Source organism: Gavia stellata, chromosome 29, assembly GCF_030936135.1.
Source record: "Gavia stellata isolate bGavSte3 chromosome 29, bGavSte3.hap2, whole genome shotgun sequence".
Taxonomy (NCBI): Eukaryota; Metazoa; Chordata; class Aves; order Gaviiformes; family Gaviidae; genus Gavia; species Gavia stellata.
The window spans coordinates 2,558,922-2,579,415 of NC_082622.1; the positions used below are offsets into that span (position 1 = coordinate 2,558,922).

At 63.7% G+C, this 20,494-nt stretch overlaps 2 protein-coding genes across 3 annotated transcripts; one reads left to right on the plus strand and one right to left on the minus strand.

Moving 5' to 3' along the window:
* The first annotated feature begins 3,940 nt into the window (after positions 1 to 3,940).
* On the plus strand, positions 3,941 to 11,328 carry TINAGL1 (tubulointerstitial nephritis antigen like 1). Of its 2 annotated transcripts, XM_059830848.1 has the most exons (11): positions 3,941 to 4,268; positions 5,093 to 5,156; positions 7,060 to 7,152; positions 7,247 to 7,361; positions 8,432 to 8,555; positions 8,685 to 8,835; positions 9,106 to 9,289; positions 9,590 to 9,635; positions 10,130 to 10,253; positions 10,787 to 10,832; positions 10,990 to 11,328. In XM_059830848.1, the coding sequence occupies exons 1-11, from the start codon at positions 3,968 to 3,970 to the stop codon at positions 11,128 to 11,130; spliced, it is 1,389 nt and encodes a 462-aa protein (XP_059686831.1). In that variant the 5' UTR covers positions 3,941 to 3,967; the 3' UTR covers positions 11,131 to 11,328. The 2 variants fall into 2 exon arrangements, with proteins under 2 accessions (XP_059686831.1, XP_059686830.1); XM_059830847.1 differs by lacking the exon at positions 7,060 to 7,152 and having other exon boundaries at positions 3,992 to 4,268.
* Positions 11,329 to 16,935: 5,607 nt separating this feature from the next.
* On the minus strand, positions 16,936 to 20,415 carry PEF1 (penta-EF-hand domain containing 1). The gene is made up of 5 exons (XM_059830881.1): positions 20,395 to 20,415; positions 19,979 to 20,204; positions 19,217 to 19,372; positions 18,517 to 18,660; positions 16,936 to 17,933 (listed from the first exon to the last, which is right to left on the minus strand). Exons 1-5 carry the CDS (start codon positions 20,413 to 20,415, stop codon positions 17,704 to 17,706), a joined length of 777 nt encoding a protein of 258 aa, XP_059686864.1. The 3' UTR covers positions 16,936 to 17,703.
* Positions 20,416 to 20,494: the final 79 nt, after the last annotated feature.

The following is a 20,494-nucleotide window of genomic DNA, read 5'->3' on the forward strand; positions in this document are numbered from 1 at the left end:
GCTCCTGCACCACCCCGGCCCCCTCCCCTCACCCCGGGGGTGCCCATCTCCCCCAGCCCCTGGGGCAGCAGTGCCACGGGGGCACGAGGGGCCGGCTGGGTGCCGTGGGTGGGCAGAGGCGGTGGGTTGGTGCGTGGGTGCCCGGCCGCGGGGCGAGGGTGCATGCGAGAGCTTTGCCCGCAGCCGCACGCAGGAACTAACTCGTAGGACCCTCCGCAGGGCTGGCTGGTCCCCGCAGACCTCCCCAGCCAGTGGTAGTTACCTCACTTGATTAACTTATTAACTTATTTGTTTCATTAAAATTTGGAGTAGAGGCTGTCTGCCTGCCTGCTCTCTCTCTCCCGGCTCTCCCGAGAGGTGGCACTCCAGCCCTGCCGCCGAGCGCCGTGGCCGGACGACTCAGGCGTCCGGCCAGGGGACCCAGGTGTCCGGCCAGGGGACGCAGGCGTCCGGCCACCTCCCTGCTGCCCCAGGCTCCCCTTGAGCCATAGTTGCCCCCCAAGGTGGGAGCAGGGTCCCAGCTCTGGCACGGTCGCGCTCCCCGGCTCCGCGGTGCCGTGTGCCTGGGGGCTGCAGGCCTGATGCCACTGCAGAGGGGCCCGTGTCCGGTGTTTGGGCCCGTGTCCTGCGTCGCTGCCCCGGGAAGGGCTGTGCCCCATCTGCCTCTATAGAAGTGTCACAGTGTGTCCCCAAGCGGGGACGACGCTGCGATGGCCCCGGGGCCATCCCAGGAAAAGCGGGGGTGTGAGCCCCCTTCTCCGGGAGACCACAAACCCTCGAGGGACGGCAAAGCCTTCACCCCAGCCCGGTGTGCCGGCACCCCACGGGGATGATGTGTCCCCCAGCCTGCGAATGCTGGGGGCCTGGGGGTGGCCCCTTTCCACGCCGCCCTGCCCCAGCACTGGCTGGGGAGGAAGCCGGGGCTCACCGCAGGTCAGTCCCTGCCTTTCCTGGCTGCCTCTCGTCAACAAACCCATTCCTGGCTCGTTCCGGAGCGCAGGGCTGCGCTGAGCACCACGGGGGCCAGCACTTCCCTGCCCCGGCTGCGCCGGCCCCGCAGCCCCAGAGCTGCCCCAGCGTGCAGGGATGGGGGTCTCGGGATGACTCCAGTCCCCCTGCCCCACCGAGCGCTTGGCGTGCGTGGCGTGATCCCTGGGGAACCTTGGCCACCCCCGGTGCTGCACATGTCTGGCTGGCGTGCAGCCCCAGGTCTGCTTTGAAGCAGAGGCTTTGAAGGGGGAGCCAGGACGCGGCAGCACCCAGAAAGCCGCGCGTGAACGAGCTGTGCCGGGGCAGCACTGCACCGGCCTCTGCCCGGCTCCCCAGGCCAGCTGGGTGGCTTTCCAGGGTGGGTTTGGAGGGATGCATCGCCGCAACAGCGGGATCTTCACCCTGCTACAGGGCTGTGCATTGCTGGGGGGTGCTCACCCTGCACCCCACGGGGACGGCAGCACTGTGCAATGGGTGCAGCTCAGCAGAGCCCATGCGTGCCCCTGCTGCGCCGGGGGGCATCTGGGGATGACCCACCCGGGTTTGGGCTCTTTGCACAACTCCGTGCAGCGGGGTCTGGGTGCTGGGACCTTCTCCCTCCCCCAGAGCAGCCGCAGGCGGTGGCACCGAGGGCAGGGCAGGCATGCGTGCCAGCCCGCGGCACTTGGCTCTGCTTCCCGTGGCCACGTGGGCCCAAGGTGCCCCGGTTGGACTTCGCCCCGCTCCACCTTGGCTCCCCACGTGTGCGAGAGGCCACCACTCCCCGGAGTGGGGACAGGCCTGGCCAGTGGATACACACGGGGGGGAGATGCCGGTGTCAGAGGGACACAGCGAGCTGTGACCCCGCAGTGCCGGCTCACTGCATCCCACCAAGAGCTACGCCAAGCGTGGCCTCAGGAAGGGGGTGAGGGGGAGGCTCGCAAGCGCTTGGGCTGTTGCCGCTCCCACCTCCGCACATGAGCCCTTATCAGCGGGGGAGTGCCGGGGGCTGCAACGGGAACGGGAAGGGGCCAGCTCTGCCAGCAGCACCCCACGGCATCCTCAGCCACTGCCAGGAAGCTGCCTGGCAGGAGCACAAGGACGGGAGCAGAAGCTGGGGATGTCCTTTTCACCAGTGGCTTTGCTTTGTCCCCTGAGGGTCTTGGGGAATTTGTGACTCACTCTGGATTCCGATCAGTCCAGTCATGGAGCAAGTACATGTTGGAGACAGTTGGACTCCGGGCTGGACCCAGTTCCTTCCTGAGGCGCTCAGCAGCCCTCCAGCTCAGCGTGCTCTGCCCAAGGCCACGCTTGCAGGAAAAGGACCTTCCAAGAGTGCTGGCCAAGCAGCCGGGCGGGGGTCCCAGCGGATGGGGCTCTTGCAGGACCCTCATTTGGGCACCCTGGGGTGCTGGGGAGCAGGCAGCCCTCATGCCCAGTAGGCTGCGGTGCTCCCCACGCACGGGCACCGGGGTGCAAGCACACCCTGACCGGCCGCAGCATCCTCCCCATGGGCTGCAGCCGGGAGCCAGGAGCCCTCCAGCCCGTGGCCCTGGGCTCAGCCCCTGCCCCGGCTCCCGCGGCCGCCCGGGGAACCCGCTCCCTCCTGCCGCCCGCGGTGCCTCCCGTCCTGGCTGCCATGAGGCGTCTTCGAGGAATCCTTTGGCAGCGGACGGGAGATGCTCCTGGCAGGCCAGCGGCGGGCAGGACCCCCCGGGGCAGGCAGCCGAAGCCCCACAGCGAGTACTGGTGCTGCAGAGGGAACCGGAGCCTTTGGGGCGGCCAAGACCCCCCTCCCCGGGTCCTGAGCACCGGGCTGGACGCTGGCGCTGGCAGCGGGGACACGGGGCTGACTCCAAGTGACAGTGGCTCCGTGTCCCGGGCTGTGATGGGATGTCCCTGTCTCGCTTGCATCCAGCTGCCCCCACTGCAGCCGGGGTGCCGGGAGGGGGGAGTCACGCAGCCCCCCTCTCCGCTCCTCCTCTCCCTACACCCTGCCCCGGGCAGCAGTGGGGACCCCCCGGATGGAGCAGGGGGGTGCTGGCAGGGCTGCCGGGACCCCCCCAGTTCGCGAGGGCACGGGCTGGGGGGCACGGGGAGCAGAAGCCGGAGCCGGGGAGACCCCCGGCCCCGCGGGGCAGGAGGTGCCGCCGGGGACCCCGGCCGGGGGGCGTCGGGGCCGCCCTTCTCCCGCCCGCCCCGACGGGAGCCCCGGGCCCGACCCCCGCCCCGCTCCGCTCCGCCCGGCCGGATCGCGGCTGCCCCCGGCGCCTCCCCGCGCCCCCCCGGCCGGGGCGCGGCTATAAGGAGCGGCGGGGCCGGAGGAGGTGCTCGGCGGCGGCGGCGCGGAGCGGCGGGCGCGGCAGGTACGGGGCAGGGGGGGACGCGAGGGGGTCGTGCCCCGGGGGTTCCCCGTGGGTTCCCGGGGGGTTCCCTGGACCAGCCCCCCCCCCTTCTCCCGCGGTCCCCAGCGCCCCCCCGGCCCCGCGGGCTGAGACCTGGAAGCTCATCGCACTGCCCGCGCCTCGGACCGGGACCGGGGCTGGGACCGGGGCCGGGGCGGGGGCCTGGACAGCACCCCCCGGGTGCCCTGGGGGGCCCCGTCCCCCCACTGGGGTTTTGCTTCTGGAGAGGGGGGTTAAGGTGTGGGTGGGCACGGGGCCCCTCGGCTGCCCGGGGAGTGGGCACCCAGGGCGGGAGCCGGTGTTTTGGGGCATCGCGCTGCGGGTCCCCGCAGCCAGGGTGGTCGCAGGGGGAGTTAAGAAACCTGAAGATTTTGGGTGTCCCGGGGGACAGGGGAGAGGTGGCCGGGGAGGCGGCTCGGGGCTCGGTGGGCAGCACGCTGGGTGCTCGCCAGGGTGGGTGACCCAGCGGGACGGGGCTGGCGTAGGGTGCGGAGCTGCCCTGTGCCCGCAGGACCCCCAGGCCCTGGCTGCCCCCCACCCGCTCTCTGCCCTCCGTCTGCAGCGGCTGCAGGTCTGGGGACATTGCCGGCAACATGCGCCTGCTGCGGGCCCTGCTCTGCCTCCGGCTGCTGGCCGAGGCCACCATGGCTTCCCGGGTACGCACCCGCCGGGAGCTGGCCCCCGGCTTGTACGAGCACGGGGTTTACGATGCCAGTGGGTCCTACTGCCAGCGAGGGGATGTCTGCTGCCATGGCCGGGACGACGGCTGCACCGTGCCCTACCACGACACCCTCTGCTACTGTGACCTCTTCTGCAACCGCACCATCTCCGACTGCTGCCCTGACTTCTGGGAGTACTGCCTGGGCATCCCGGCCCCCTTTCCCAAAGCTCCAGGTGAGGCAGCCCCCAGCCTAGCCAGGCAGGGGTCTGTAGGTGCCAGGGGTGCTCAAGGTGCTGTGTGATGCAGCTGCTGCCCCTCAGGGTAATGGGTGCAGCCGGGTGTGGCACCCCACAGCCCTGCCCTACCTGCAGAGCTGCTCCGGACCCCTTGGAGCTGGGGTGCAAAGTCGCGGGGCTGGGGCTGGGCTCCCAAAAACAGGGCTGGGAGCAGCCCGTGGCCCCGCAGCCCGTCCCCTGCACCTCCCCATGGGCAGCGCTGCTGGGGGGGGGCAGGAGGGCAGAGGGGCAGCTCCAGCGGCGCGTACCTGTGGGGCAGAGCAGGGGTGGCGGGTGCTCCATCCTGGCTTCCCCGATCATGTCTGGGGCAGGCGGATGCTGGCCCTGACTTAACCCGCCTGGCAGCTGGGGCGGCCGGGGGCGAGCTGGGGGCACAGGCAGCCCCCGCCGCGCAGCACAAGGCTCTCTAAGAAGTGCCTGCAGATCAGAGCCAGCTCCCGGGTACAACTGGCCCCTTTATCCCACTCCCGCCAGCCTGCGCCTGCGAGGCCGGCTCTGCTCGGCAGCCCCACGCGCAGCCCCACGGTTAACCCTCCCGGCACCGAGCCAGCCTGAGCTGTGGGGCGCGAGCTGATCCCCATCGTGCCCCGGCTGGGCGGGCACATGGGTCTGGAGGTGCCAAGCTGCAACGAGGCACCTGCCTGGCTTTAAGGACTGCATTTATTTTCCCCTTGGTATTTACCTCCCTGGAGCCATGGGGGTGCTGGCGGGACCCCCAGTGCAGCCAGGCACTTACCGGGGGTCTCCCCTCTCCCATCCAGGCTGTGCCCGCACCGGCCGCAGCTACCCCACCGGAGCCACGTACCGGGAGAACTGCAACCTGTGGTGAGTGCATCCTCGCTCTCTATGCCATGCGGGCACCGCCGGTGCGGCGCCGGCACGCTGTCTGCCCGGAGGAAGGGCATCGGGGGGCCTGCGAGTGCCAGGGCTGCCCGCAGCCGGCTCGGCGGGAGCGGGAGCACAGGGCCCGAGCTGGGTGGCGGGGGCCAGTGCCAAATGCCTTTGCTCTGGCATATTTGGAGCAGAGAGCCTGGGGCCTTGAGCCGCTCCCAAGTTTCAGCGCATGCCTTTGTGGGAGCCGCTCGCTCCACCGGGTTAGCGCGTGGCTGGGCTGGCTGTGGGCTGCCAACACGGGCCCACCGCTGCCGGGGATTTTCTGGCCGCGCTGGTCCAAGCCCAGCTTGCCCAAGCCTGACGGGACGCGTCTGCAGCTGGCAGCCGCCGCGGCTCCATGCCAGGCAGCCAGAGTCCGGCCCGGCCGCCTGCTTGGGTGCAAGCAGCCCGTCTGTGCTGCACGCCAGGAGCTCGCTGTTTGCATTAGCGAGCAGCGTGGGGTTTATCTGGAAACGGCTGCGGTGGTATTAATGGCATCCTGGAGGTGGGGGATAGGGGAACCTGCGAGCACAGATCTGCCCGTAGACAAGGAGCAAACACAGCAGGGCTGGCTGGATTGCAACGATGCGGCAGATAAGGGAAATCAAAGGCTCTGTCTGGGGCGTGTGCGAGAGCATGAGCACGTGTGTGTGCACGTGTGTGCAGGCGTGTGCACTGGAGCTGGAGGTGAAAAGCCCGCCCGACCCCTCCCCGAAGCCCCGATGCCCCTGATGCTGCCCAGCGTTCCTCCAGGACCGTGGCACAGAGGCATGCAGGGCTGGAGGCTGTCCCCGAGCCCCGGGGGAAGGTCGAGGTCCCCGAGCAGTGCATTTGGGTGACTGGTCCCTGCTGCTGGGAAAGCATCCCTTCCCCAACAGCGCTGGCCCTCGGGGGCTGAGGCTTTTCTGCCAAAACCCTCTTCCCCTGCACTCGGTGCCTGGAGAGCAGCAATTCCTGCAGCGCTTCACCCCAGACCTTGTCCCTGCCTGGCTCCCGCGGGGACGGGGGGGTTGGCAGGGGGCAAATGCGATGCATGGTGAAGCAGAGGGGGCTGCTGTGGGCACCCAGCTGGCTGCACCCTGAGGTGCTCCGGTGAGAGTCCCCGAGGAGTTAACAGCCAGGTGTGGGGTCACCAGCACAGCACCGGGAGCACTTGGGGATGGGGACGAGGTGAGTGCCGGGGTGCAGGTGCTGCCGGCGGGATCGGGGCCGGGCTGGCGGGACACGGCTCCGGCCTTGCACGGCTCCTTAAAAGGGAAGAGTGTGCCGGGAACTTGGCTGGCTGGCAGGAGGGAGCACGCCAAGCATTGCTCACTGTGCCGGGGGAGCACAGGGCTCCCCGGGGATACCCAGACCCGGCAGATCCCCACTAGCCACCCCCTGCCCCGGCTCTCCCCATGGGTGCTGCAGGGCTCCTGGCTAATCTGGCCAGAGCGGCTGGCCCCGGGGCAGGGGGGTACAGCCAGCCCCGAATCCCCTCCCTGGGCTGGCGTCCAAGCCCCGCTCTGATGTCTGCAGGCCTGGCTGCTTTTCAGCTGATTTTCTGTCCCATGCTCTGTCTGCCCTCCGGACTCCTGCGGGGACCGGGGCGGGGGGGGGACACAGCCCCCAGGGCTGTGCAGAGGGCTGTCCGCCGGCTCCTGGCCCAGCTTCACCCCATCCCGAGTTGCTGAGCCACGGTGTGACCCCCCCAGACCCCGGTACAGAAGCAGCCCCCAGCCCCTTGCTGGCTGCTCACGATGGCAGCAAGTCCCCAGCTGGAGGGGGGCAGAACCCACCCGGGGTCCCCTTGGTCACCCCAGGGACACCGTCCCTTCCTGGCTGACTGTCCCCTCCGGTGCCGTCCCCCTTGCAGCACCTGCGGCCCCGGCGGGCAGTGGCAGTGCGAGGACCACGCCTGCCTGATGGACGGGGAGCTGATCGACGCCATCAACAGGGGCAATTACGGGTAAGGACAGGGCACCGGGAGGATGGGGAAGGGATGCTTCACCCCTTGGTGCTTTTTGGGGCACCCCTGACCCACGGCCCTGCCTCCCACACAGCTGGAGAGCCGCCAACTACAGCCAGTTCTGGGGCATGACGCTGGAGGACGGGATCCGGCACCGCTTGGGCACCTTCCGGCCCTCTCCCACCGTCATGAACATGAACGAGATGCACGTAAGTCATCCCCCCCCAAACCCCCAGGCCCCTTGGGTGCAAGGGGAAACTGAGGCACGCCGAGGGTTGAGCCTGCCTGTCCCATGGCTTCACCCAGTGCTTCACCATCCCCTCGGCTAGCGACGTCCCCACAGTGTCCCCAATCCTGGGAAGGGGCTCTGCAGCCGGGGGGAGGCAGGGAAGGGGCCGTGCCGGGTGGGTGCCGCAGGCAGCCCTTGTGTTTGGAGACAGCAGCTCAGCAAATTCCCCCTGACAATCCCCGGGCTGCCAGTGTTGTTTTTTCCCCCGCTCCTCCGTGCCGTTTTCCCATCGGAAAGCCAGTCCTGCAGCTGCTGAGTCGGCAGAGCCAGCTGCGCCAGCGCTTTCTGAGCGGGGTGCCTCCTCCTGCCCCCGGGCTGCACCTGAAACCGGCCCCCCATTCGGGGTGGGCAGTGGCCGGGGACCCCATGGGTGCTGGCCGGGAGCGAGCGACGTGCGCGGTGCACGCCCAGCGCCGTGGCCTTGACTCCCGGTAAGGTTTAATTTTAGAGGCGCTTCCTGCACTGGGATAAGGCGGGTGTCAGGGCCGCGTCCTCCCCAGGAAGGCTGAGCTGTGCACGGCCGGGGCGGGGGCACCGTCCCCCCCAGAGCGGAAAGGCTGGGCGTGAGTCAGCAGCCGGGTGAGAGCCGGCCAGAGGCCACAATGAGGGGCTCAAGGCACCCGGTGCCATGTACTCATGGCCGGGCAGCACCGCCCTTGCTGGTGTTCGAGACTGGGGACTTGGTGCTGTCATTGCCTAAGGAACCGCTGGGGCTGAGGAGCCCAAATTTAGGGAAGGTTGAGGGGTCCGGCTCCTTTGGGACCAGGGGGCACCTGAATCCTGCTCACGGTCAGCCAGGGCTATGGGCGTCCCTGTCCCGAGGGGTCCTGCCCCATCACTTCTGCAGTGGGGCTGGGGGATGCTGACACTGGTGGGGCCCCGCAGGACTGGGGACCCCGGCTCCGAGGGATGGGCTGCTGCGGGCGGGGGGAAGGAGCGGGGGGTCCCTGTGCAGCGAGCACCCCTCATGCCTCGGCTCTGCCTCCACAGATGAACATGGACTCCAACGAGGTGCTGCCCCGCCACTTTGATGCAGCTGCGAAGTGGCCCGGGATGATCCATGAGCCCCTGGACCAGGGCAACTGCGCCGGTTCCTGGGCCTTCTCCACGGCGGGTGAGATGGGACGGGATGGGATGGGGTGGCTGGTGGGGACAGGGACTAAACCTGCTGCCGCAGGGCTGGGGTGTGGGGCAGGACCCGGGGGAGCAGCCGCCGCTCCCTGACCCCCTGGCTCGCTCGCAGCCGTCGCCTCGGACCGCATCTCCATCCACTCCATGGGACACATGACGCCCGCCCTGTCACCCCAAAACCTCCTGTCCTGCGACACCCGCAACCAGCGGGGCTGCAGCGGGGGCCGGCTGGACGGCGCCTGGTGGTACCTCCGCAGGCGAGGGTGAGTGGGATGGGACGGGACGGGGGGGCAGAGGCTGCCCCGGTGCTGCGGTGGGATAAGGGGGTTCAGGGCTTTGGTTACCCGGGGAGAGCCCGGGATCAGCACCCCCGGTGCCCCGTGCACATCCTGTCCCCAGGGCTGTCCCTTGGGCACGTGGGGACCTCAGGCTGCCAGCCCAGGTGGGATGGAGCGTGGGGTTTCGGGGAGGGGGGGTTTGGGGATGGAGCCGGGTGGTCCTTCCCCTCCTCATGTCCTTGTCCCTTGGCCCAGGGTGGTGACGGACGAGTGCTACCCCTTCACCAGCCAGGAGAGCCAGCCGGCGGCACAGCCCTGCATGATGCACAGCCGCTCCACGGGCAGGGGCAAGCGGCAGGCGACGGCGCGCTGCCCCAACCCCCAGACCCACGCCAACGAGATCTACCAGTCCACCCCCGCCTACCGCCTCTCCTCCAGCGTGAGTGCCCGCGGGACGGGGCCGGGCCCGGCCGAGCCGCCAGCGTGGGCGAAGCGGGAGCCGTTTGGTGTGGGGAGCGGGAAGGGGCTTGGCTTAGGGTGGTTTGCCTGGGAAAGCCAAGTTTGGAAATGAAGCCGGGAAAAACCCGCCACGGAGCCCCCAGGGGAGCTGCTCCTCCACCCGGCATCTCCACGACACCCACCCGTGGGTGCCAAAACGGCTTCTGCCTGCATCCCCGGGGGTTGGGGAGGGCAGCGCCGGGGGTCCCGGCCCCGGTACCACCCGGCTCTGTGCTTGCAGGAGAAGGAGATCATGAAGGAGCTGCTGGAGAACGGCCCCGTGCAAGGTAGGGAGCCGGCATGGGCACCCCACCCGCACACCCCGAAGCTGGGTGCTGCAATGGCCGGGGGGACGCGGTGGGTGGGGGAAGCCGCCCTGCCTGGGGCCGGGGGCCGGGGTGGGAGCCAGGACCCCCCACCTCGGCTGCTTTTCCGGCTTAATGCTCAGCCGCGTGCCCGGGCAGCGCCGTGCTCTCGCCGGCCCCGGGGTGCCCGTCACGCTGCCCACACCAGCGGGCACTTGTTGCTCATTAACTCCTGAGATTTAATCTCTGTCTTGGCAGTTGGTTTTGGTTTACTTTATTTTTTTTTAATCCTCCTCCGAGTCTTGTCACGTCGCCCGGGGGAGGATCCGGCTGCTGCCTTCCCTCCTCCTGGGCGATGCCCCGTGTCCCCGGTGCCCGTATCCTCCGCTGTGGGGGACGCGGAGCCCCAGGAGCTCGGCCCCCCCCATCTCCCGGGACATGGCCAGCGTTCCCAGACCCTCTCCCTCTGCCCACAGCCATCCTGGAGGTGCATGAGGATTTCTTCATGTACAAGAGTGGGATCTATCGGCACACGCCGGTGGCCGAGGGGAAGGGGACGAAGCACCAGAGACACGGGACCCACTCGGTCAAAATCACCGGGTAGGTGGGGGGTGGTGTGGGGGGCTCAGGGGGGCGCGGGGGGGGTGCGGAGAGCCCCACTCCGGGCGGGAGAAGCGTTTTCTTCAGGGGAGGAAAGGCGTCCCCTTCCTCCAGGCAGGGAGAGGAAGCGGGAAGGGAAGGAGGGTGCAGGGCGCGATGGCGGGAGCCCTGCCAGGGGCCGATGCTTGCCCCGGCGCTGCGGCCACAAGTGACACGAGTGTGTGGTGCTCAGCCCTCCCTCCACGCAGGGAGGCAGGTTGGAGGTGCAGAGCCCGAGGAGGGGAGGGGGCTGGCTGCCCTGTGCCAGCAGCTTCCTTCCTCCTCCCCACGGCTAAATATATCTGCCTGTATTTTGGGAGCGGACGTAAACACCTCAGCCTGGCCCTTGGGGCTGTGCCGGGGCCAGGAAACAAGCGGGGTCAACACAGAACCCCGCTGTGGCGGTGCCGGGCGGGGTGATGCCCACAGTACGGGGTGCAGCCCAAGGGAGTGCCCCAGGACCCCCCCCCCACTGCCCTGCCCTTTCAATGCAGGTGGGGAGAAGAGCAGCTGCCTGATGGCCAGACCCAAAAATACTGGGTAAGTGTTGGCGGGTGTCACAAGTTTGTTGGGGCTCAGTCATTGGGGTGGGTGGGTGCAAGTGCTGCTTTCCCATGCCCAGGTGGGATCCAGCTCGGGGATGGGGGGTCCAGCTGGGCCACCCAGTGCTGAGCTGTGTCCTGTGTCCCCTCCGCAGACTGCGGCCAACTCCTGGGGCACGGCATGGGGTGAGGGCGGCCACTTCCGCATCGCCCGCGGCGTCAACGAGTGCGAGGTGGAGACCTTCGTGGTGGGTGTCTGGGGCCGCGTCAGCATGGAGGACATGGCCCACAAGTGAGCGCCCTGCTGCCCATGGCCCCCCCACCCTGGGGCCCCCCAGCCCCGCAGATGTCCTTGTCCCCACGATGGCCCTGCCCAGCGCTGCAGCCCCTCCATCCCCTCCTGGGGGCACCTGTGGGGTGGGACCCCCATGCAGCCCCGTGCGCCCGGGCAGGGGGATGGGACTGTCCCCTGGGTCCCCATCCCCAGGGGCCGTGTGTCCCCGCTGTGCTGACGCGGCGGCTGGGTGCAGTGGCGCGTGCACGGGGCGTGCGGCCGGGGGGTGCCCCGGGGGCCCGTCCTGCATCCTGTGGGATTTACCCACTAATCCCCCCGTCCTGGCTTTGGCTGGGCTTCGGTGGCAGCTGGGGGCTCTTCAAAGGCGGCCGCCCCCCGCCCCGGCCAGCGCTGGCAGCTTCACCGCCCTCCTCCCACTGCGCAGCACCGGTGGGCACGGGAGCACTGCAACGGGACCCCCGGGGCTCCTGCACCCCCATATCTGCCCTCCAGCTCCCCTCACCCCGGGCAGCCCTGGAGCGGGGGGGGTTAAAATAACCCAGTGGTGCCCGGGGTGGGGGTTCGTCCGTGCCCCCGGGGCTGGAGGAGCCCCGAGGCTGGGTGTTGCCAGCTGGGGATGGGGCTGGGGTCCCCACCGTCCCCCCCTGCCCGTCCCTATGGTGCTATGGCCCCTGCCACCCCCTCGGGGACTGCGGGGACAGGGGGGGCTCAGCCCCACGGTGTCCCCGTCCTGGTGGGGCCACAATTGGGGACCACGCAGCAACACAGCCCAGGTCCCCCTTCCCCCCCCCCCCCCCCGGGCTGTACTTTTAAGACTTTTTGTATTTATTTTGCTTTTTATTATTTGTAAATAAACTTATTGAAGCCTCAGTGCCAGGGGTGTCTGCTCCTTCCCCAGCCCTGCTCGGAGTGGGGGGACACATGGCCCTGCTGCCCCCCGCCTGCCCCATCCCAGGGGGACACAGCCGTGGCCCCGGGAAGGGCTGCGGGACGAGATAAGGCCCCCGCTCATTGTGTGCCTTCCGGCCACACCGGCTCCCTGTGACCGCAGCCAGCACCGGCGGCCAGCGCTGGACCCGGCACGGCCAGCCGCGCGGGCCACTGTGGCCAGGAGTGCCACAGCAGCCACCCCACAGCCGTAAGTGCCACCACAGCCACCCGGGCCACTGTAGCTGCCCTGCAGCCAGGTGTGCCACCGCAGCCAGGTGTGCCACCGCAGCCAGGAGTGCCACCGCAGCCACACGGGCCACTGTAGTTGCCTTGCAGCCAGGTGTGCCGCCGCAGCTAGGAGTGCCACAGCGGCCACCCCACAGCCATAAGTGCCACCACAGCCACCCGGGCCACTGTAGCTGCCCTGCAGCCAAGCGTGCCATTAGAGCCGGGTGTGCCACCGCAGCCAGGTGTGCCACCACAGCCAGGAGTGCCATAGCAGCCAGGAGTGCCACCGCAGCCACATGGGCCACTGTAGTTGCCTTGCAGCCAGGCATGCCACAGCAGCCACCCCACAACCATAACTGCCACCACAGCCACCCAGGCCACTGTAGCTGCCCTGCAGCCAGGCGTGCCAGTGCAGCCAGGCGTGCCACCACAGCCACCCCACAGCCAGGAGTGCCACCACAGCCACACGGGCCACCCCGGCGGGTCCACGGGAGGGGTGGGGAGAGCTGAGAGGGCCCCGGGGGGGGGGGGGGGGGGGGGGGGGGGGGGTGTGGTGTAGAAAATTGCTTTGAAGAATTGTATTTATTTACTGCCTCTCCTCTCCCTTTTTTCCACCCCTCCCGGGGTGTCCCCCCCCCACCCCGCAGCACCCGGGCGGGGTGGGGGGCACCCACCGTGTGGAGTGGGGCGCCACCTGGTGGTGACAGCCCGCACCTGCCTGTGAGCCCACACAGTGGGACAGACCCCGTGTAGCCACACACACACAAGCACACGGGTATATACATACACACACATATATATGGGTATATACATATATACACACACATACACACATATATACATATATATACATACATTTACACACACATATGTCCATATATACACGCATATGCACATATATAGACTGATATGCACATATATAGACTGATATGCACATATATAGACTGATACACATGTATAGACTGATATACACTCCGATACGTGTATACAGGCACTGCTGTGTTTATACCTACACACACACTAACAACAGCCCCATGTCTATGCACACAGACACTACCAGACACCCCAGTTTATGTATGTATATATGTTTATGTGTATTGTATATGTTTATCTATGTTTTTATATGTATATATGTTTATATATGTATATACACCCCCCCCCGCAGCCAACATTGCGTCTGTACATGTATTCCCACACAGGCACTAACAGATACCCCGTGTACGCGCAGATACGCACCCCCCCCTTGTGTATGCACACGCAGACACCCCCATATGTACATATGGAGCTATACACAGACACCCTGCTCTGTGCGTATGTACACACACAGACACTGCTGGTTATCGAGAGAGAGAGAGAGAGAGAGAGAGCGCGCGCGCGCGAGTGAGAGAGACACATACACACACACGCTAACAGACACTGCTGGTTTTACACACACACACACAGAGACAGACATTGCTGGTTTATATAAATATACACACACACTAATAGACACTGCGGTTTTCACATATATGTATGTACACACATGTGCACAGAGACACCACTGTGGGTTTATACACATGTACACATACACTCTCTCTAACAGACACTGATGGGGTGGTGGTGTGTGTGTTGTTTATATATATATTTATACACACACTCACACACAGACTAACAGACACAGCTGGGTTTTTATACACACGTGTGCTAATAGGGCCCCCCCCCCTACACATGCACATGCTAACAAATCATCAGTGTCTGTTTGTGTGAGTGTGTATCTACAGACACATATAAACAGCCATATCTGTTGGGGGGGGGTTGTGGTGTATATATACTTTTTTATACACACACACACACAGAGCATTGTCTTTTAGTGTGTGGGTATATAAACAGCAGAGTGGAGGGGGTGTATATATATATATATAAAAACATGGGTGTCTGTTAGAGAGAGCGTGTGAAGACACCCCCCCCCCCCCGAGAACCCCTGGTTTTAAAATAAATACATATATCCCCCCCACATGCTGACACTGCTGTTTATATGCACACCCACATTGTCACCCTGACCCCTGTTTATATACGCCCCCCCATATACACACACTACAGGACACGTCTCTGTCTGTGTATGCAGAGCTGTGTAACCCCCAGCAGACACTGCTGTTTGTACATCTTTGTACACACACTAACAGACTGCTGTGTCCCTTAGTGCCTCTGTGTATGAACAGAGGCTCTGCCAGGCTGGGTGAGTGTGAGAGGGTGTGTGTGTAGATGTATAGAAAACCACAGCATGCTCTGCGTGAGTGTGTGTGTAGATTAAAAAAAAAAAAAAAAAATCCACCAGCAGTGTCTGTTTGTATGTGTATATATGTATAGAACCAGTAGCATCTGTTTGTGTGTGTGTGTCTATAACCAGCAGTGTCTGTTTGTGTGTGTGTGTGTATATATATATATAAGCAGCAGTGTCTGTTTGTGTGTCTGTGTATATATAGAACCAGCAGTGTCTGTTTGTGTGTATGTATATGTGTGTATATATATAGAACCAGCAGTGTCTGTTTGTGTGTGTGTATATATGTATGTGTATATACATAAAACCAGCAGTGTCTGTTAGAATGTGTATATATAGTAAAAAAACCCAACCCAGCAGTATCAGTGTGTGTGTATATATATGTATAACCAGCAGCATCTGTTTGTATGTATGTATCTATAGAACCAGCAGTGTCTGTTAGTCAGTGTGCGTGTGTATATATATGTATATAAAACCAGCAGTCTATTAGTGTGTGTGTATATATATATAAAACTAGCAGTGTCTGTGTGTGTGTAGATATATATATACACAAAACCAGCAGTGTTTGTTAGTGTGACAGTGTGTGTATATATATAGAGAGAGACATATATATAAAACCAGCAGTGTCTGTGTGTGTACATATGCACAGAGCGGGGTGTCTGTGTATAGCTCCATATGTACATACGGGGGTGTCTGCATGTGCATACACAAGGGGGGGGGGTGTATCTGCGCATACACGGGGTATCTTTTAGAGCCTGTGTGGGAATACACGTACAGATGCAATGTTGGCTGCTGGGGGTGTCTATACATATATAAACTGGGGTGTCTGGTAGTGTCTGTGTGTATAGGCACACTCAGGGTATCTGTTAAGAGTGTGTGTGTCTACACATCTGTTACTATGTGTATATGTGTGTATATATTTGGGGGTGTCTGTGTGCGTGTGTGTCTATGTAGGGGGTGTCTATTAGTGTGTGTATGTGCATATATATATACAGGGGTGTCTGTTACTCTGTGTATATACACACATTGGGGTGTCAGTAATTGTGCGTGTGTATGGGTGCGCACATGAGGTGTGGTGTGTGTTTCTATAAGCATCAGTGTCTGTTTGTGTGTGTGTATATACACACACAGGTGTCGATAATAGGTGTGTGTACGTATGGATATACACAAGGGTGCCTGTTAGTGTGTGTATATAGATGTATATATACACAGGGGTGTCTGTTACTCTGTGTGTGTGTAAATAAATGTACACACACCCGTGTGTGTGTGTGTATATGTCTGCGTATACTTGGGGGTGCCTGTGCGCATGTGTGTCTACACAGGGTGTCTATTAGTGTGTGTATACGCATATATACACAGGGGTGTTTGTTTTACTCTGCATATATACACACATTGGGGTGCCAGTAATTGTGCGTGTGTGTATATATATATATATACACACACACATATATGTACACACCCTGTATACACACACACAGAGTCAGTGTGTGTGCGCGGTGTGGTGTTTGTGTATGTATGTCTATACCCCGGGTTATCTGTTAGGGGGTGTGTGTGAGAGAGTATTTATATGTGCACAGGGGTGTCTTACTCTGGGTGTGTGTGTACATATATATATACACATACACAGAGACACTCCTGTCTGTCTATACACACACACAGACTTCCCTGGGTATTTTATATATATATACACCCCCCTGCACATACCCTCACTCACCCCAGCTGGGGTCACCCCCCCAGCCCTCCCTGCTGCCGCACAACAGCCCCGGCCAGGAGGGGTGACAGCCACGGCACGGGTGACACCACAGGGACGGGGGGCAGCCCCTGCCCCCCGGCTTTAAACCTCTCGGTGAGGCTGGGCAGCTCCACAGAGGACGAGGAGAACTAGCGTTGGAATGATCGGCGATGCTCTAGAACAAAAAGCCCCGCCTTTGGCTGAAGCTGAGGAAAACACCAACGTCTGGTTAGTGCTCCTAAAAGCATCAGAGAAGTTACTGTCTTTTAACTATTTTCTTTTATAAAAATTCCTTCTAGATGTCTCTCAAAAAGCATCTCCGAGATTTCTCATCAAGGCCAATTAAAGGATAATCCCCTGGGCATCATTTTAAAACCACAGGAAAGAAAACCTTTGCATTGGTCAAGTCTTTACATTCCTGGTTGTATCTCAGCAGGAGACCCTGGCACCTTATTTTCTGTAAGTTGACATGCAATGTGTAAGAACGAACGTCAGGAAAGTGCACTGAGCCCTCGGAGCAGCGCCCAGAGCAGGGCTGTGGGCGCAGGAAGAAGACATGTCCCCTTCCGGCACCCAGAGCTGCTGCCGGCCCCGCAGGGGTGACATGGGCTGGGCAGTGTCCCTGCGAGCCGCTCGGCACACACAAACCACCCAGAAACCAGTGCACATCGCCTTTTATTCCAAAGCTGTAAAAATAAGCTCTAAACCGTTTCCGAGTTTGGCTTTGGCAGAGACAAATCAAGACAGACGTTGGCAAGAAGGGGGGGTCGATGATCCTGCATGTGACTGCAGCGACGTGGCCCATTCCAAGCAGCTTGGAGAGAAACTGGGCTCAGACTCCCCAGAAAGCTGGAGTGTTTCCAGCACAGCCAAGGGGTTGATGTGCTCCCGGCAAGGAAGGGCAGTCTGCGAGGCAAGGAAGGACGAGCTCTGCCATCGCTTGTGCCCTTCCTGCTGCTTTTCAAATGACAGCTCAGCTTTTGGTCACTGGAGAGTCCCCAAAAGCGTGTCGAGACACGGATGTTCCACTGCAAACATCCTGCCAAGCAGAGGGACAGCACAGATGGGGTTTAAGTTTAATTTTGTGTCTGGCGAGGGAAGATCTAAGCGATCCCTGGGAGGCATGGCACAAGCTTGCTACTGGTTTGGCTGTCCCAACCCACAGCACGGCCCCAGAACTGGGCTCCAGTTTGGCGTGAAGGCACCCACTGCCATTGAGTGGGGACAAGGAATCGGAGCTGGGAGGGTCCCAGCAGGCCTCGGGGCTCCTTGGGCGGAGCAGGCTGGAAAGCCAGCCTGGGGGAACAGCTCGCTCTTCGGGAGGCTCGGCCACATCCCAGTGCGAGGCCGAGGACGGCTGCTGCTCCCGGAGAGCCCCGCAGAGCTCCTGGCCGGCTCGCAGCCTGCACCGGCCTCCGCCGAGGGCATCACATCATGCGAGTCACGACCATCGTGAGGAAGTCCTCATAGCTCAGCCGCACATTGCCCACCAGCCCAGTGTCCTTCTCGCGGAAGGCGTCGGTCGTGCTCTGGAGCTGCATGCAGATCTGAATGAAGCGGTCGAGCTGGATGCTGGGGTTGGAGGATCGCTGGGCGTAGCGGGCCAGCAGCAGCTGGCTAAACTGGGGGCTCAGGTTATAGCCCATCTGGGAGAAAGCTGGGAGCAAGAAACACTCGGATTAAACCCTCCCAATGGGAGGAAGAGCCACTGTGCCCTCCCTCCCACTGCTGGCACACACCCCATCTCCCACAGCCCCGTGGTGCTCACTTCTGACAGTGGGTGTGCTTGGGCAGGGCTCTCCAGAGGGAAGAACCAAACGAGACATGAATTCCAGACATTTTTCCTCTCCATCAGACACACACGCCCAAGACATCCTCCCAGAAAACAGGCTTTAGCCACATGCCATTTGGAGGGGGGGGCATTCTGGGCTTCCCTAAGGAAGGAAGTTTGCGCCGCAGCCCTGCTGTGGCTCCTCGTCTCCTGCCCCACGGGAAGGCTCAGCGCCAGCTCTGCCACAGCCGGTTTAGCCAGCCCAGCGTGCCTCAGTGCAGCGGCAGGCGTGGACTGCAGCCACGGCTGCATGGGAGGCACCCCGGGAGCTCAGACACCCAGCCCTGCTGCAGGGACAGCGCCAGGAGGAGTCATGGGGCCGGGCTGGAAATAAACACCAAGCAGAGCCAGAGAGCAGTCCACGGGGAGCTCGGTAAGGGCCAGGTCGGTGTCTCTGCCCCTCGCCCACCTTGTTGGAGCTCGCTGAAGCTGATGGAGCCTGACTGGTCCCTGTCGTACTGCTGGAAAAGGTTCTTCCACTGCTGGATGAAGCGCAGCAAGGCTGAGAAGCCGTACACGTCTATGCGTCCTGACCTGGTCTTATCGAACATGTCTGGAGAGGAAAGAACGAAGAGCAGTAGCAGGGCAGTGAGGATCGGAGGAACAACACGCTGCAGAAACTCCCAGAGAGCTCAGGATCTGCACTGCAGCTCCCTGGCACCCCGCTCCAGCCCCGAAAGCCCTCCCTCACCAGGACTGCAATCAACCAGCATCATTCAATCCCTAAGAGGCTGGTAGGAAACAGTACCAAAACTCGATGCTGGGGCAAGGAGGGGAAGGCTGTGACTCTGGCTCACTACTGGAGCTCTCCCTCCCTTTGCTTCCCAGCTCTCTGGGATTGGGGGCTTGCTCGGCCTTGTGCAGAGCTGGGTTCCCTTCCCCAAGCAGCATTTTGGGCCCCTGACTCGTGTCCTCCACCAAAAGGGCGCTCAGAGCTGCTTGGTTTGCCCAGCTCTCACTCCAGAGAGCACTTACAGGCCAGCTGCTCAGGTAAGCGATGCTCAGGTAACAGGGGAACGCAGGCTGGGCTGGGCTTCACCCCGACAGAGGCTCGTCTCCAACAGATCAGAATAAAAAGCAGGGGGAGGGCAGGGAGAGCCCAGACTCACTTATCATCAGCAGGCAGGTCTCGTCGTTGAACGTCGACCAGTTGGAGTTGACCAGCGCCTGCTTCAGCTCCTTCACGGAGATGTACCCACTGCGATCGGCATCGACCGCCTGGAACCAGGAGAAGGCCTCTGGGTCCACACCTGGGGGGGCATTACCTGTGCGGGGAGAAGCCATCAGCGGCTCTCACCTCCCCTCAGAGAGGCCGCTGGCTGGTCCGTCCCCGGGGATGGCGCACGGAGATGCAGCCAACACCCAGGGACCAGTCAGCACTTCTGCTTTAAGCAGCTTTTTACAGCCATACGATCCTGGGAGAACAGGTTAGCAAGGCCCAGGGCTTGGCACGCAGCGTCTGGCGGCAGAGGAAGGGAAGTGAATCAGACCCCTCGTGTAGCTCGGGACTGGAGAGAGAACCACGGCGCTGCCGCCCCGTAAACCTGGCAGCGGCGGGAGCCATGCGTGCGGCTGTCAGGTTTTATTGCTGGTGCTCAGGGCTGCGGCGTCTTCGGCACTTCCCTCCTCCTCCTTGGGATTTTAAAATAATAAACTGGGACTCTGCGATTTCTTTCGTATGGTGAATTCAGCGGAGCCGGGTGAGGGGCGCCGAGCCAAGCCCTCCCGGCACGGAGCGGGGACACACCGGCGGGACCGGGCTGGGGAACACCCTCCTCCCACCCCCCGACCCTGCACCTCTGTCCCGGGGCCACCCAGGGCGCCGGGTACCCGCCGCAGGAGGGCCCCCTCCGACTCGCGACCCCGCTCACCTCCGGGAGCCGCCCCTCCGTAGGGCCCGGGCTGGGGGCCGCCGTAGGGGCCGCTGCCAGGCTGTCCGTAGGGCCCTCCGGGCGCGGCGCCGCCTCCGTAGGGACCCCCGGGCGGGGGCTGTCCGTAGGGCGCCCCGGGCGCTGGGGGCGGGCCCCCGCCGTAGGGAGCCCCGGGGTAGGGGCCGGCCGGGGGCGCGCCGGGGGTCTGTCCTGCGCCGGGGAAGCCCTGGGGAAGCGGCAGAGCCCGGTGTGCGGCCGGCACCGGGCCCAGGCCCGGCACCGGGCCCCGCGCCGCCCCCCTGCTCCCCCCCGGCACCCCCCGCCCCTCACCCCGGCACCCCCTCCGCGCCCCCCGCCCCGCCGGCCCCGCCCCGGCCCCCGGCGCTGCCCCCGGCCCGGCCCCGCCGCGGCCCCACCTGCCCCGGGTACGCCGCCATGACACCGCTACCGCCTCCCCGGCCCCGCCCCGCTGGCGTCACGGGCGGCGCGCACGCCCATTGGCTGCGGCGCGTGGTC

What these genes read in the sequence shown, in the direction of transcription:
- TINAGL1 (XM_059830848.1), top strand. Translation starts at nt 3,968, where the DNA reads ATGCGCCTGCTGCGGGCCCTGCTCTGCCTCCGGCTGCTGGCCGAGGCC. An exon ending in CCCCTTTCCCAAAGCTCCAG is followed by an intron (nt 4,269 to 5,092) that starts GTGAGGCAGCCC and finishes TCTCCCATCCAG; the next exon opens with GCTGTGCCCGCACCGGCCGC. An exon ending in CACTCGGTCAAAATCACCGG is followed by an intron (nt 10,254 to 10,786) that starts GTAGGTGGGGGG and finishes CTTTCAATGCAG; the next exon opens with GTGGGGAGAAGAGCAGCTGC.
- PEF1 (XM_059830881.1), bottom strand. Translation starts at nt 20,415, where the DNA reads ATGGCGGCGTACCCGGGGCAG. An exon ending in CGGAGGGGCGGCTCCCGGAG is followed by an intron (nt 19,373 to 19,978) that starts GTGAGCGGGGTC and finishes CTCCCCGCACAG; the next exon opens with GTAATGCCCCCCCAGGTGTG. An exon ending in GACCTGCCTGCTGATGATAA is followed by an intron (nt 18,661 to 19,216) that starts GTGAGTCTGGGC and finishes TTTCCTCTCCAG; the next exon opens with ACATGTTCGATAAGACCAGG.